Genomic DNA, 16,613 nt, shown 5'->3' with positions numbered 1-16,613 from the left:
GACAAGCATATATTTGAAATTGCTTAGTTGGAACGTCAGCTCCTGCTGGAGTTCAATCCCACCAGATTAGTAAAGAATTGCTCGTTTGACCTCTTCATTTTGATATTTTGTGTGTGTGTCATTTGGGTTTAACAGAGATTTACACTGAAGTCTTAATACAGTGCTATTGTTTTGTTAACATTATTAAATACTAAGGAGTGTTTCTGTGCTTTAAGTGTGTTATGTATTTTTCAGAATTGTATTTGCAGATTTTTTTATCATGAACCTCATTCTCTGGGGAGAAGGCTCTTCAGCAGCTATTCCGTTTGGTACTTTGGTTGCTATTTTGGCACTCTGGTTTTGCATATCTGTACCGCTGACCTTTATTGGTGCCTATTTTGGTTTTAAGAAAAACGTAAGTGTTTTTGAGAAATTGTTTTGTAAGTGTGTGTATACACATATATATACAGACACATTTATTTTTTACTGTATAGACTATGACTGAGGTAGCACCGAAGCTAGTTGCATCATCGGCTCTGGTTCTGTTCAGTTATTTAGAGCTGTGTTAGATTTCCAGTCTTGGGATTCCAAGACTTTGATACTCGGTTGGTGGGGGTGATAATTCTCTGCAACGATTCAGGTTATCGTTGTATTTGAGTGACTGCTCCAGATAAAACAGTGATTTGGACATTTTTATTTAATCAGCATCTCCTTTGTTGCTAAAAAAATTAGTTGACCCAGTCAAGCATAAGGGAAAGCGACTTACACACTTCTGTTTTTCCCCCATGTTTTATGTTCCTTTCTGCCCTCTGCACTGAGAGTATCTTCTGTATCAAATTGCTAGAGTTCTTGTGAAGATCTCTTCTCTTTGCATAAATGTTCTGATGTTTATTGGGATTTACTCGTAAGCTGATCAATTTTACTTATTTATATGAGGGCTTTTTGTGACACTGGTGACCAAAACCACCTTAAATCAGTTCTCCTCTTTTTGCTTAAAAAGTGGTTTACGGTACCCCACAAACTTGAAGATTTGCAAATTCAGATATTTTTGTGGTTTTTTCCTGTATAGGAAGCCAGAGTTCTAGCTCTCCATAGCTCTCATGGAATACCATCAGAGAATATTTAATTATCTTAGAAGGCACTTATTAAGTTGACTGTAGTTATCCTGTTTTTCTTAACCAGAATTCAGTGGGTTTTTTTCTGATAACCATATTAAAATTCCAGCAAACACACCCTCCCCTCCCCCTCTGCCCCGCATTGTACAGAGGGAGTTCCTAAGAAAGGAGGATTTGATAAACTACAAGGCAAAGTGTCTGGTGTCACAAATACTTGCTGATTTGATTTTAATGTATCTATTGATGCTCTTGATGTAATCTTTATGAAAGGGGAGAGATGGCAAAGTATGCATTTATCTGCCTTGATTTTTTTCCTCACACAGTGCTTATCTGTGTATGCATCTTCAGTTAGGATTTAATTGCCAGATTGAATCCTCTCTGTTTGTAGGCTTACCCTAATGTGATTCTTGGAGTAAATCCTGAAAAACAACATACAGGGACTTTTAGAAGGGGAAAGCAAGAGTCTGCACCACCACTGCCCCCCCCAGCTGAAAAGTGAGAAATCAGCTCAGGCTCTGTAACAGATCATAGATAGGTAATCATAAAAAGGGAAGTCCAAAATATCTGTTTCTATGTTTTCAATAAGAGTTGTTTTTCAGCTTGTTTACTTAGCAAACGTTGGTAGGTAGGCTGGTAGTGAAAGCAGATGTAGTGGTAGCTGGGTATGAACGTGCTCAAAACAAATAGTAGACTTTTGTCAACACTCATTTAAAAAAAAAAAAAGGCAAAAAAGTAGTGCTGTAGTTTGACACTTTATTTATTTAGCAATTTCTTTTTTTTGTTTAAAGGCTATTGAACACCCTGTTCGCACGAATCAAATTCCTCGTCAGATTCCTGAGCAATCCTTCTATACAAAGCCGTTACCTGGCATCATCATGGGAGGGATTCTACCTTTTGGATGTATCTTTATACAGTTGTTCTTTATTCTCAATAGTATTTGGTAAGTTAACCACAATCTATTTGAATTTTCTCTGTTATAAAAGGTGGTAATTTCTTTATGAAAGTTTTCCTTCAAGATGATTTGACTGATTTATTTATTTTTTGGTGATGCAGGCTTCAATAAAAATTTAAATGTTAGCATCTTTTTCACATTTTGTGGTGTAGAAGACACTTGGTCCCTGTTTTCCTTGTTGACATGTGTAGAGAAGTGGCAGTGATATGCTTAGCAATTTACAGCTGACCTACAATAGTCAAAATAGCTAGTTTTCTCATGCTACTCCTCTGACTTCATGCGGAAGTAGCTCTGAAGCTGACATATGGCATATAACTTCAAAGTAGCGCATATATTGAAATTGACTTGAGAAATTTTTTTTATAGTTGTTGTTGGGCTAGGAAAGTATTACTACTCTTGGGAGAAAAAAGAATCAAGAACAAATTTTGTGAAATCTTTATGAAGGCACCAGAGAGTAATTCTTCTCAAAAATGAAGCACTGAAGAGTAGCCCAGTATAAGTGAATTCTGGTGAGAGCTCATAGCACAGTGACAAACTAATCTGCTGTGAGGGATTTGTCTTCCTTCTGGCACAATTTAGTTATTGGATCTCATTAAACTGTTTCTGAACCTTGAATAAGTGCCTCTACCCAACGTAGACAGCTACAGCATTTGACATCTCTTGTTATTTTGCAGCTCTGCCCCTTTGATTGAAATGTGAGATGAAATCCAAGTTCTGCTGAAGTCAGTGGAAGAGGTCAAGCTGACTTCACTGGAACTGTAATTTCACTCATTATGTCTAGTCAGTTCTTTCCCTGAGATCCCAACCAGGAGCATGCTTTGGGCTTGCTTTCTCACTGTTTTCAGACTGAGCTGCTGAGGCTCCTATCGTTCAGTTAGGAAAAGAAAAATTAGCCAATTGTATGGCCAGACAACCGCCAGTGCTTCAATAGGGAGGGGAATACTTAAGGTGAAGGTGATACTTCTGAATATGAAGAAATAATATTAGCACAGTGTCCATCTTAAATTTTCTTTTTTAAACTTCCTTTTATAGGTCTCACCAGATGTATTACATGTTTGGCTTCCTGTTTCTGGTATTCATTATTTTGGTTATTACATGTTCTGAGGCTACAATATTGCTCTGCTACTTCCATCTATGTGCAGAGGTAAGAAATATTTTGCAGTATTCATGCTTGATATTGTTTTAAGAATGCTTCCAAAGAATTTTAAAGCTTTTGTAATTAAAAATAAGTGTTCTAGAATTCAGCATAAACACTGCTACTAGATGATATGTTCTTAAACCATGTCTTTAATAAGTGAAGCAGGCTACTTTTGGCAAAACAAATACTAAAACACTGCACTGAGTACTGCTAAGTCAGGTATCTCATCTTTAGATTCTAACAACTTGTTTTCTGAAGATGCTAAACTAATCCATTAACTTTGTTCAATCAAAGTGCACTTTGGACATGCCCAACCTTGGGGAAAAAGATCTCTGTAGCTGACAATAGTAGGTCTGGCTTATTTGGGTTTTTATATTTTTGCCTATTTGATATTGATCTTTAGGTTTCTTGTTGTTAATTATGAATGGTGCAGTTAAAGCAGTATTTATTTTATGTAGTTCTTTTTCCTGTAGATCAAAAGTAAAAACTCACTTTTGGATAAAGTGGTAATAGAAAAAATAGCTTTGCATTCAGTAATAGGGTCAGTGCATTCAAGGTGTATGGAATATTACTCATACGTGGTTTTTTGTTGTTTCCCCACCCCCCCACCCCTTCTAGGACTATCACTGGCAGTGGCGTTCATTTCTCACTAGTGGTTTCACTGCAGTTTATTTCCTAATATATGCAATACATTACTTTTTTTCGAAACTGCAAATCACAGGAACAGCTAGCACTATTTTATATTTTGGTTATACCATGATTATGGTTTTGATCTTCTTCCTTTTCACAGGTAAGTATATTGAACTTTAATTTTAAATTTTGAGTCTACCTTTAGCTTTGCACAGTAGAATACTTGGAAAAATTTATCTTGGTACAGGATTACATGTTTTTGACTTTTCCAGGTAGTTGTGTAGCATTTGCAACTCTTTGTGATCACAAATTTTAGTGAAAGAGATTAATTGAGGATGAGGCAAAACTACTGCTAGTATGAGGTGTGGCCTATAACTTCAAATATGACAGCTTAAAACATGATAAATACTTCTTCAGATTTCATTCCTATGTTAGTCATGTGACAGACTCAATTTTTTAAATTAGTTGTCTTTGGAGAAACACACTTCAAATCGCACACAATCAAGCAGAGAGTTACAGTGTCAGTTAAGGAAAAAATTGCAGCTTTTGTGGAATGGAAGGAAGGGAGAGGGAGGAGTAAAAGCTGACAGAGTCCTATTTTTTTTTTAAATTTTTTTTTCATTTGCTCTCTTCTGGAATTTCTTTACTTTCTTTCCTAATTACACTGAAGTGGCACAGGAAGCAGGCAGAATTTCTTAACTATTTTTTGATGCAGTCTTTGTCAGAGCCTTGTCATCTTTATTGTGAGCTTTTGGAAAAGCACCTGTCTTAGGTGCTCATTTGAATTTCCTCTTCAATAAGTGAGATGAGGAAACAACATTTCCCTTTTGTCATCTTCAGTACTAAGAAGGAATCTTCAGTCAGAAACACATATCCCTTGTTTAGGGTGGAGGAATAGTGGTGACAACGCAAGAAGTCTCCTTTTGAACTCTCATGCAAGGAGGCAGCATCCGCCAACTCCTCAAAAGTCTTAAAAATACTAACATCTGTTCCAGCAGAATGTAATTCGTCTTTGTGTACTTTACCCTACAGAACAATATTTTTGAAACTATTTTGAAGTAAACACTACTTTAAAGAGTTGCAAGCTCCACGTTTATAATGAAGTTTAATGATTCCGAAGGCTTTGATATGTATTTATGTTTACAGCTATATGGGCTATATATTGAAGCCTCCTCTAATACAAATGGCTTGTCTTTGGAGCTTTTAATACAGATCTCACTATAAGTAGAATTTTCATTTCCACTTAACATAGGAGAACAAAAAAAATCTAGTGGGAAAAGAACTGACATTTGAGAATGGTGTTCATTTTAAGTATAACCGAATATTAATTTCATAAGACATTACTGCTTCAGCTTAGGAAATACTGAAGCTGTTTGTGCACCACGACTGAATGCAGATGATGATGAACAGGAGCAAGAGCCTGCAAGGAGTTTCTTGGGTCATTGCCTGTTAGAAGGAGGGAATGGGACTTAAGTACATTATATAATCTCTTTGAAAAGTGATCAAGCTGTGTTCCAAAAGTGGTTAGTTTTATCTTCCGTCCTTCCTTTTAAGTCAGTCTAATGTGTTTTGGCATTGCTTGCGGGTATTTTGTAATTTACACATCATCTCTACTTTTATTTATATTTTGTGTAGTGGTTAGCAAGTCATTCTGATTGCGTGGCTCGGAGATTCTGCCCTCCCTTTCTCACTCTGTGTTATTTCTAACCCTGCCTTTCTCTTAACCTTTGTTTCTGATCTGGGTTTGCTAGTAGTCTCATTGAACTATAGAATTTAGGAATGCTTGTTTGTTCAACTAGAAATGAATGTGTGCTGCTGCTCGCAGATCAATTTTAAATGCCATGCAAACTTACAAAGTAGCATGAAAAAATAATTAGACCTTACGTAAGTGTAAGGTCAATTAATTTCGTTTCACTAGCTTTTCCAACAGATATTCAGCATGTCTGCCTTTAATAGTAAACAGTTTGGGCCAAAACCAGAATTGTGTTTGCCCTGTCTCCTTTGGTCAGTCTGTTTACTTTGGATGCATGCAGTAATTCTGGAGTGCACATGCTCAAGATAAAGGGGACTTACGCCTGAATTTTCTATGCTGAGTCTTAGCTAAGGTGCCCATATAATTTCCATCTTTTGCCCTTATTCTTTCAAGTCAGTCATGGCACATGACATCATCTAGAGGTGTTAGGGTGTGTTTAGTGCGTCCTCCTTCTCCTTTGCTCACACGTTCACTTGCAATTGATCAGTAGGCTGTGCAGCGCCCGCCAGCAAAACTGGGGACTCCTTTTCAGGGTAGGTCCACAAGCCTGCAAAGAAGAGGTGGTTTACTCTCAGCCCCCTTCAGATGCTTTCACTGGTAGTCGTTTGTTATGCAGTTGGGACAGTGGAGATGTGAGCTATTCGTGCAACTTGAACTAAGCTTTCAGAGTTTGCATGCTTTCGGTTTTTCAAGTTTTCAGTTTCTATATTGAAATTAGGGGAGAATATCTGTGCAGTCAACCAAAAGGTTAGAACTTTGAAATATCATATGCTTAATGATTTTTTTTTTAATCTACTTCCCACAAGTTTAGGTGCAAATTACCCTTTAATTTGAGGGAGTAGACCTATTTCTTAACCTTTAAGAGTAATTTTGTCCATTTAAGTTGATATGCTTTCAAAGACAGATAATGTTCAGTTCTCTGAGATTTACTGAAGTGCTTTGAGATAAGGTTTTACAGAAGAAGTTAGAGGCAGGGTAAAGGGACAGACAGTTCTTCTCTAGTTTCTTAAACCAAAAAGCATACTAGCAATTTAGCAAAAACTGCTCCTAAAGGCAACTGACTTCCTGTGTCAGGATGATAAAGAAGCTAAAAAGAGAAGATCATAATTGTTGTATCAAAACTATTCTGCTGCTGCTTACTCATCTGTTAAAAATCGTCAGTATCAGGAAGGGTTTTGACGGTGCCCTGCTGCTATGTCAGTGTAACACATGCTTCAGGCACTTGCATCCACACTGCATTCCAGGTCATTGATCAGACTCAGCAGGCAAAATACCGGGAGCTACATGACAAACCTTTGATTCACAGCTGGGACCACAACTACGTATCATAGTAAATGAGTCAGTTAAACATCAGTAGTTTAGCAAGCGTGAAGGGAAAAAAATAAAAATAAAAAAAAATTACTGCAGTATCATTCATGGTTCCTTCCAAGCTTGTATAGTGAATGAGTTAGCACACAACTTTCGTTGTGCCTCTTACCAGATCTAAAATAAAGATTTTTCTTTTTTTTTTCTTTAAAGAACTTACTTGGCTCTTGCATAAGTTAAGGCTTTGATTTTAGAAGAGGTACTCAGGCCAAAATCAGATCATTTTCTGGGCTTTTTTCCTGCCCCAGTTTTTGCAGGAATTGAAGGTTCCTGTAACAGGTGTTCTGAGCTGCTGTTAAGTCCATTATTGTTCTGACTAAGGCTGCATTTTGAAGTAATCTGGTTAGATGAACAAAGCCCAACTCTACTAACTACTTTGCATTCAAAAGAATATTTTTGTTAAAAACTTCTGTTGGGAGTTTCACAAAGAGAAGGGATGTAGCTATTTTTCTTCAACTGAAAAGATTATAAGTTATCAGGAAAACAGTCTTTGTCCTTAAATTTCGGTTCAAGTTTGCTTATATATTTTGACTACCTTAAGTGTTTCAGAAGTATTTGCTTTTAAGGTATATAACATGTTTTCAATAAGAAGTACAAGTTGCATAGTAACTACACTATGGTTTGAAATTTGTATTAACTTGATTTACGTGGAAATAAAGTTAGTACTCTAATTTTCCAAGACCTTAAAGTATAGCTAAGACATGCAAATTCCTTTTGATGTTGTCAATCTAACTGGTTTATTAAATTTAATAATAATATTCTGACCAGCTGAGCAGGTCAGGTAAAGTGTGTGTGACTAGTCACTGAAGAAGGGTGAAATGGAGCGATATGAAGGAGTTGGACTGGGGAATAATGAAACAACAAAGAACAAATAAGTAGGAAGAGGAATAACACAGAAACATCTTAAAATGAGAGTCTTCTGTGTGATCAGCTCTGTGATTGTGAAAATAATGAGATACTTTATATGGTAGTTGATGCCTGTAAAGACCAGGTACTGTTTGTAACTTCCCATTATCTGATCTGATGGATGTACTCAAGACTAAAGATAGGACATATGTATATGCAATCTGCTGATTTATGAGCTAAAGATAGAAATTGATGTCTCCTGTGTCAGTTTTCCTACATGTAACTTTTTTCTTTTTTTTCTTTTTTTTTTCTTTTTTTTTTTTTTTTTTTAGGGACAATTGGATTCTTTGCATGCTTTTGGTTTGTAACCAAAATATACAGCGTGGTGAAGGTTGACTGAAGAAAGCAGTGTAAAGAATTAACACAGAAGAAGTTTAATCTTCATTAACGTAACTTAAAGACCTGGTCTAGTTGATGAACTTGAGCTTTGTCAGAAGTATTGGCTTCCTGTTCTTTGAGAATGATATTGAATATGCAGCTGCCCCAAACACTTTTTCCACTAACATGTTTGTATTGTGACTTAACGACCTGTTTTCATTCAGATCTTAATAAAGATGAGAGTTACAATATTTATGCATTTGTAAATACAACTATAAAAGAAATGTTAAATTCTAACGGCGGAATAGAAGTGGCTGTATTACGTAATGATACTTCTGATCAAAGTACAACTGTAAATAGGTTTTTCTAGCTTGGTAGGTGGGATGAACTATTTTTCTTTGAGGGAAATGAGGACTTTTTATTATGCTGACTTTGAAGGATGACTCGTAAGAAGTGTTGCTTTTAGTTTGGATGTGACTTTTATTTTTTACTGGTGTTACGTCCACAAATATTCTGATTTCTGTGACTTCATTAGTTTCGGTGTTCTTGGCCTTTTAAACTATGTGCCTCTGAGTCCTTGAATTTATAAATTCATAATCTAATAAATATTGTAAAAATGTCTTCAGTGGCTCATTACATATAAGTCCATAAAAATATGTAAATACAATTATATTGAAGATGGATGCTTAAAGTTTGCATAGAGTATTTTATGGCATTTTCTATGGTTTAATGTATATTGACACACCCGTAGATCTGCAAAAAAATGTTATTTGTGCTACATGGCTATAACACGGAAATGTGATTGTGGCGCATGAGAATTAAATTATACACACATTTAATGGAACCACTCTGCAGCATTAATCCAGTCCTTAACACAGATACATTTTCAGAGATCGGTATGGAATCGTCAGTATGTTGAGAAGATCTTATAAACGCATGAGTCGGCATTCTCTGCTGATCTTGCTCTTAAAAGATCTCGATGATGCATATTCTATATGGCAACTATTGCTGATTGTACTTAATGTAGGTTAAAAAATGAAAGAAAATTACTATTTTTGCCTTATATTAAGAGACTAATGTCAATTTTTGGATGACTAGCATTAAACCTATATTTGCTTTTTTTGAAAATGGAGTATTTTGTTCATACCTTGTTCGGTAATTTTAGACTCTTAACACAATTTGGCTTTTGGCATGTTTTCACAAGCCTGATTAAAATTTTATTTAAAATGAAACATCATGTACCAATTGCCATTCATAAGGTTGGGTTTTTTTTTTTATTCTTAACTAATTTACTTTTCTAAAGGACCTTAACCTAATGATGCTTAAATATTGAACCCAATAAAAATATCTTTATATTAACCTCCTAAAAGTTGGAATGTAAGAAGGCTTCAGGTGACGTTTCCTCAATCGCTGTGCTCCACAGCCCCTCCCTGATGAACCACATCCCTCTCCTGCTCTGCCTGTCCCCAACCACAGCTCTCTTCTGATGCTGTGGACAGGTTTGTTCTCGTGCCCCTCCCCACACGTAGTCACTAGGAAATGCTGATTTCAGATAAATCTTCCCTGTTTGATCTTCAAAACAGGAAAAGGGTGAGTGTGGTGTGGTAAGCGTTTGTTCTTTACCAATGCAGCAAACTGTAGCGTGGCGCTTGATTTAAGTTTTAAAAAGTATGGAATTGAATATTCTTAATATCCCTGGGTTTTTTGATCATCTACTGTATGTTTAGTCACTGCTCAAAATCATCGGTAGTTATTACCCAAATGGGAATGCTTAGTTTGAGAAACACGAATCAGTTGTCCATTAGTAAAATATTAATGTAATAGGTACTCAAGAATTTCAGTGCAGTGATATGAAAACAGATTTTTTGGTGATGTATTTACAACTGCTGTTTAAAAATCAGATTAACAGAAGTTAGCTGTTGCCACAGTGGTATGTATATGGGTTTGAAACTGATTTGTGTATCTCCCTTTTTTTTTTTTTTTTTCTTTTTTTCTACAGACTAGTTGAGAAGTCATGGCAGCTTCTCAAGTATCTTATTTTCACCTTTAAAGGCAGTTTGTGAAGTGTGTCATTATCTTCTGGAATCTACACCTACTGCATGCACAATTTTTCAAGCAGCCTTGCCTTGTGATAATTGTGGCGGGTTTTGAATTTGAAATCGTTATGTTTCAGTGAGCAGTACTTGAGACAATCCAGAAAGTTGCATACATCCCGGATTTGACAGAAGAGCTATTCTGAAGTTGTCCCCTCCCTTGAATCCCATTATTGTTTCAGATAATTTTAAAAGTTCTAGTCGCATTTAAGCTTCTGGTGTGTGTTAGGGCATCCAGATCTCGTACTGTGTGCTATATCCTTTGTTCAGATCTCTTGGGAGGCCTGGGTTTTTGTCTAAACTTTAAAAATACTGGCCCCTTCCAAGATCTTTCTGTACTATGAGACATTTTCTTTAAATGCATTAATTGCACAGATATCTGAGAAAATGTAAATTAGCAGGAAGGTTAAGAGGTAGGAATAAATTGCTGAGCTGCATGAAGACAGAGGAGATTTAGACAAAATGTGACGCTTCACACCAGCGTCAGCTCTTTGGTGGCCGGCAAATAATGTAAAAACTGGTTCTTCAGACTCTGAAAAAAGTGATCGTCGTTGTCAGGTTTAGTCTGAACATAATCCTCAGTCCAAGTCGGGTTTTGAAAACATAATATGGGAGTTAGTGGTTCGGTTTGTTTGTCTTTCTCTAAGAAAGAGGACATAAAAAAGCAGTTTTTACAGCAAGCTGTAGCTCATGGCAAGCTGCCTGGTCCATCTTTAGCCTGGCAGCTTCACTTCTTCATGAAATGCTTAGCTGTGTCTGAACAACCCTAAGAGTTCTCTAGATTTTTGCCGTCATACAGACCGCGTGTGCCCTCAGCTGCTTTGCTGGAGTCTTGCAACCATATCACTACTATTAGTTGGCTGTGAGCTAGTCATGGGCAATGTCTTCATGGGGTTTGTGCCATTTTCAGGTAAAAGGCGGTGAGGGATGACTGGGGAAGGCTGAGGTCATCAGCAGAATCTCCTGCTTGCTGATTACCCCATATAGTTTCCCCCTGAAAACCACCTCAGCAGTGGTGAGGCCCCACCTCAAATACTGTGTCCAGTTCTGGGCCCCTTACCCCAAAAAAGACATTGAGGTGCTGGAGTGAGTCCAGAGAAAGGGAACAAAGCTGGTGAGGGGTCTGGAGCACAAGTCTTATGAGGAGAGGCTGAGGGAGCTGGGGTTGTTCAGCCTGGAGAAAAGGAGGCTGAGGGGAGACTTCCTAGGTCTCTATAACTACATGAAAAGAGGTTGTAGAGAGGTGGGGGTTGGTCTCTTCTCCCAAGTCACAGGCGATAGGACAAGAGGAAACAGCCTCCCGTTTCACCAGGGGAGGTTCAGATTGGATATTAGGAAAAATTTTTACACTGAAAGGGTTATTAAGCCTTGGAATGGACTGCCCAGGGAAGTGGTTGAGTCACCATTCCTGGAGGTATTTAAAAGAGGAGTAGACGTGATGCTTAGAGATACGGTTTGGTGATGGTTTTTGTCAGTGTTAGGTTGATGGTTGGACTCAACGATCTGAAAGGTCCCTTCCAACCCAGGAAATTCTATGATTCTAACTAGCACAATCCTTCTGTATTTGAAGCTGTATTTTGTATATATCGGCTACCCAGAATGTGTGTGCTTACAGGTGTGGTGCAGATGTAGTGCCAAGCACAAAGGTGTAGACAGCCTTGTGGAACCTGTAGGTGTATTCCCATTCTTCTATAATGCCGCTTACTGTCCCTTTGGAGCTTGAGTGATGGTAACACACAGAGGTCCATCAGTATTTGTGGATGGAGGAGAAAGCCTGTCCTGTGTGGGATGGTGAGAAGAGGTAGGTGAGCTGCCTGGCTGTCGGATACTGAGGTGGAAGGAAGGTAACTGGAGTTTTTCTGCAATTGCTTGAAAAATGCTTGAAGTGGGTACTTTAGTCCTGTCATGGGTGGTACCTGTATTTTCTTCAGGAAAATAAATCTGGAAGAGAAGTTAGGAAGAAAGGGCGGGACAGGATGGAATTCAGGCAGGTGTCTGAGATGTTCAGACTTACACTGGTCTGAATAACCGGTGTGAAGGGACAGGAAACACAAATCAGGTCCTGTTTGAAGTGACGTACAAGTCAAAAATGTGAAATGTGGATGAGAAACATCATTTTACTACTACTAGTAAAGGCAATATTACCGATCTCTAAATCAGGCAAAGTAGGCTGGACGACATCTGTGCTTCAGGCAAGGTAGGGGAGGAGTGAGAGGCCTTGGAAAGGAACGGTGGGGGTTTGGTGTGTCTGACCTTGGTCAGTGGAGTGTGAAATCGTGGCCAACTGTTTCTTCAAAGCTCTGTGGGATTGCCGGGGAGGGGTTGCTGCAGCCAATCCTGCCTACCTTAGCAGTGCACAATAAACAAAATCTGAGGTTGCCTGGTGAATTATCGTTACTCAGCTGATAGAGATCTTGACTTTTACAGGTACGGACTAAGTCACGTGAAAGCGTGGTAAATCCTTAAGAGCTGGTAGGAGTTCTTGTATTTGGTGATTGATTACTGCAGTGTTAGATTTAGTTTTTCTGTTCCAGCTGCCCCAAATGTCAGATTGTATGAGCTAGAACTTTGATAAGCTTAGGTGGTGTGGGATACACATGACCGTGACTTTGTGCCATGAAGTTACGTGCTGGCCTCTTCCTCTGCCTTACCAGTTCGCTTCTTGGGGGCAGCTGTATCTCCTCTTCATAATTTTTCTTAAAAAGTTATTGCTTCTGAAATGATCGGTTCATCGAAGCTAATTCTTTCTCGCACCCCTGCTTGCTGCCTTGGGTTAATTACTAATCATCATTTAGAGAATGATGCGTATTCTGCAAAGAACAATTTCATCTCTGCTTTTCCATCCCTTTTCTCCTTTTAGTTACTGTTCCTCCAAAGCTCCTCTCACTTCTGATAATACTCCCAACTCTTGCTCTTGGAGCTCATCACAACTAAGTATTTTCTTACAGGAAAGAAGATTACTTGTGCAGAGATGTTCTAGTCTTCTCTCAGAAACACTGTTTCCTACAATTCACCTCTAATTTCATTTTTCATTCTCAGTATCCCGCTGTTTCTCCTTATGCCGGACACATAAATAAGTAGATCGCTATTAACTGTCTCCATAAACCTGACTCCTGAAATATTTCTCATATTACCTCGTATGTTGACTTTGGCTACGTGTGCGTACACGAGTGTATGACACTTCAGACTAAAGCATAAATCTTCAGGGACTACCGAGAGGCTTAATTTATCAGTTGATTATTGTATAGCTGCCGTCGTGCATTTTCTTCCTTCTTATTTGAAACATCTGGAACTCACCGCTGATGAGATGAGAGGAGTTAACTGCTTGTAAATCAGCTATGCCGGGAGATTACAAATGAAACCTGTCGCGTTTGGGTGATGGCACACCCTTGCCGCTTCGCAGGATTCCGGCACGTTCAGTGGAAGTGGGGTTTCCTTCCCGCAGAGGTGTTTTAGCATCCCCTGCTGGCCACAGCGCCTATAACCTTCTGCAGCGCAGGAGTGGAGTCAAGGGTGCGATAGGAAGAGTTACCAAAGCACGCTATTGGGCGAGTGGCTTATCCTTAACGTTATTATCTTTAAATATATATACGCTAGTTTCAAAGTTTCTGGAAGTAGGCAGCCGAAAATCAAGATGAAGAGCAGTAACAGTAATCATACAAATAATTTATCCCTGCATATGTTAAAGATGTGTCTCCTGCATCTGGTACGGGCACATGGCTAGCAAGGGTCCTTCAAAAAGGATCCCTGTTGGAACATAGGAGGTTCCACTCAAATATGAGGAAAAACTTATTCACGGTGAGGGTGACAGAGCCCTGGAACAGGCTGCCCAGGGAGGTTGTGGAGTCCCCTTCTTTGGAGATTTTCAAGACCCGCCTGGATGCAGTCCTGAGTAGCATTCTCTGACATGCTCTGGGCAATCCTGCTTCGGCAGGGGAGTTGGACTAGATGATCTTTATGGTCCCTTCCAACTCTAAAAATTCAGTGAAATTCAGTGAAAATTCAGTGGAAAATAAGCAGCTATTTCAGGTGTACGGGTTCCTGTTCTTACTCGGGCACCGGCTCTCATACCTTCAAACAGTTTTTCTAGGTTGACTAAAAAAGGGCTGCTGTGGAGGGGGCCCCACCGAGCACCCTGAAATCCTGGCCAGCCTGGGGCATGAGAAAGGCCGAAGGCTGTGTCCCATCTTCATACTTTCAATAGTGTCAAGCCCTTGTTGTTGAACAGTTCAGCACGACTGCCGTTTTGCTACTGCTGGTGGGAGATTTACTTTGGCTTTGTTTTTTTTTTGTTTGTTTTGTTTGTTTGTTTTCAGGGAGTTGTTTGGTTTTCATTTTCTTTGATCATATCAAGTCAAGAAGACAGTAGATTTATTTTTCATTTTCTTCTCACTGAATTTCACTGAATTTTTAGAGTTGGAAGGGACCATAAAGATCATCTAGTCCAACTCCCCTGCCGAAGCAGGATTGCCCAGAGCATGTCAGAGCATGTTCTCTATTATTGAAGTAGAGAAAACATTCTTCCTGATATTTTTCCCAGCTTTCCTTGACTCTCTTTTGACTTGCTCACAATTGCCTGTTCAGTTGAGGTATGTAAAACCATAGAATAAACTGCCCGGGCTGCGCCTGTGCGAGGAAGGGGCAGTGCACGTGGTGACCTCCCAGGAGGGCAGGCACACCCGGTCCGGCCTCTGCTTCTCCTCCGTGTGGCTGAAGATGAGCAAGCTCCTGGTTCAGTGGAGGACAGTGAAGCCAGGTGGGTCACGTTCTGCTCCTGCCTTTGAGCGTACCAGGAATGAGTGATTCTGGGAGATGACTGCGGAAGTTGTTGGGCTGGCAAGGAAGCCCCTTCTCTCCCTTCGTGGCCCAAGGATACAAGGATCAGTAGGATTGTGACCTTGCTTCTCCAGCCTTGCTGAGGAGCTACAAAAAGGAGCTAACAGGGGTCAGTCCTGGTTTCTACTCTTTTCTGCAAGTTCTGAGCAGTCCCAGCCACTCTTCCCCTGGAAACTGCTCCTCCCTGCCCACTGCAGCAAGGCCAGTGAGACAGCCAAGAAGAAATGGACGTTTTGTTCCGTCGCCCATGTCCTGCTGTCCCCAGGCTGTATGACAGCAACAGAGCTAAGTGACATGATTATGCGTGTCCTCCTGCTGCATAATGTCAGAGCAGTGCAGCCCCGAGGCAGGTGGAGGGCAAAGCAAAGGGAAGCAGCGGGTGGCCTTAAATTTACTGCTTGTCCCAGAAAGCACGGGTGACCGTAGTTAACTGGACAAAAATTGCAGAGGGCAAGAAAGAGGTTCCCCTCCCTTCGAGAAGGACAGTATCCAGACCCAGGAGGGGCAAAGCCCAAACAAAGAATTGATTCATGCACCAGGAAAATGCTGGATTATTAAACCCTGTCCTTTTCTATCAGTCTGTTACCAGTTTCAAGCAGAGGGTTTTGCTGGAACAGACATCTTAGATCCAGAACTGAATTTCTGAAGACAGCAAGACTGGCAGACAAATTTAGGCAGATTAGGAACATGAGTCTAAATCCCCAGAGATTCTCTTGACCAGTGGATTATTTTGGGGTCAATATGTCTTATCTTTCTCTCTTTTGAAACAGCTTTACCAACAGAGGTTTGTGAAGACTGTTGATGGACAGAATGGGACAGAACTTGCAATCTCAGTGTTCTCCTGTCCCACTCATCCCTGACACTTCAGAGGATTGCTGGTAAAATGACCTGAGCAAGCCATCTGCCATGTCATTTGATGCAGAAATATGCTTCTGCGTGCTGTAAGAGGAGCCCCAGTGCAGGACCTGGAGTCCTCAGTGAAAACACTGCCAAAGAAAAAGGGGATAAATAGGAAACAGAAAGGTCATGGTGGAAAAATTGTTCGAGTTCTAGGGCTGCAAACAGACGACAGCAAAGACAAATACTCCCTCTTGCACTTTTAATCAACTTTGACTCTTGCAGCCTGAGTAAATACAGAGAAAGCTGCAGCACTACTAGTGGATGGTATACAGCAGAAATCCATCTAAGTCAGGACCAGCCGCACCAAAAGAAGTTCATGGAAGAACAAACAAATAGAAAATTGAGAGGAGCTAATAAAAGGGCTCCATTTACTGCAGTTAAGCTCCACAGGAAAATCTGAGTTGGCTGGAATGAAAGGGAAAAGGAACTGGGATAATTTCATAACTTAATACAATTCAAACTTTGCAGCATCTTAAAATTGTTTTATTGGTGCAAATGAATGTTTTTGTTGGGTTTTGGCAAATTTATTGGGAATATCAAGGAATTATGCATTTCTGGGAAGTCATGATGCAGAAGCTGATGTTAAAGAACTTCGTTCTTATTAATGCTATCAAAAAGAAGTACTGTC

The 16,613-nt window shown here is 39.5% G+C and overlaps 1 protein-coding gene across 1 annotated transcript in view; it reads left to right on the top strand.

Annotated features, from left to right (window-relative positions):
- Positions 1–9,520, top strand: part of TM9SF2 (transmembrane 9 superfamily member 2) — a 28,504-nt gene extending 18,984 nt beyond the window's left edge. Inside the window, exons 13-17 of the mRNA XM_074169010.1 lie at positions 235–394; positions 1,883–2,034; positions 3,079–3,190; positions 3,803–3,974; positions 8,111–9,520. Coding sequence (XP_074025111.1) covers positions 235–394; positions 1,883–2,034; positions 3,079–3,190; positions 3,803–3,974; positions 8,111–8,178 — 664 coding nt within the window. The 3' untranslated portion in view covers positions 8,179–9,520. The remainder of the gene's footprint in view (positions 1–234; positions 395–1,882; positions 2,035–3,078; positions 3,191–3,802; positions 3,975–8,110) is intronic.
- The last annotated feature ends 7,093 nt before the right edge of the window (positions 9,521–16,613 follow it).

Source organism: Numenius arquata, chromosome 1 (genome assembly GCF_964106895.1).
Source record: "Numenius arquata chromosome 1, bNumArq3.hap1.1, whole genome shotgun sequence".
In the NCBI taxonomy this organism is placed as follows: domain Eukaryota; kingdom Metazoa; phylum Chordata; class Aves; order Charadriiformes; family Scolopacidae; genus Numenius; species Numenius arquata.
This window is presented reverse-complemented; position numbering and strand designations above follow the sequence as displayed.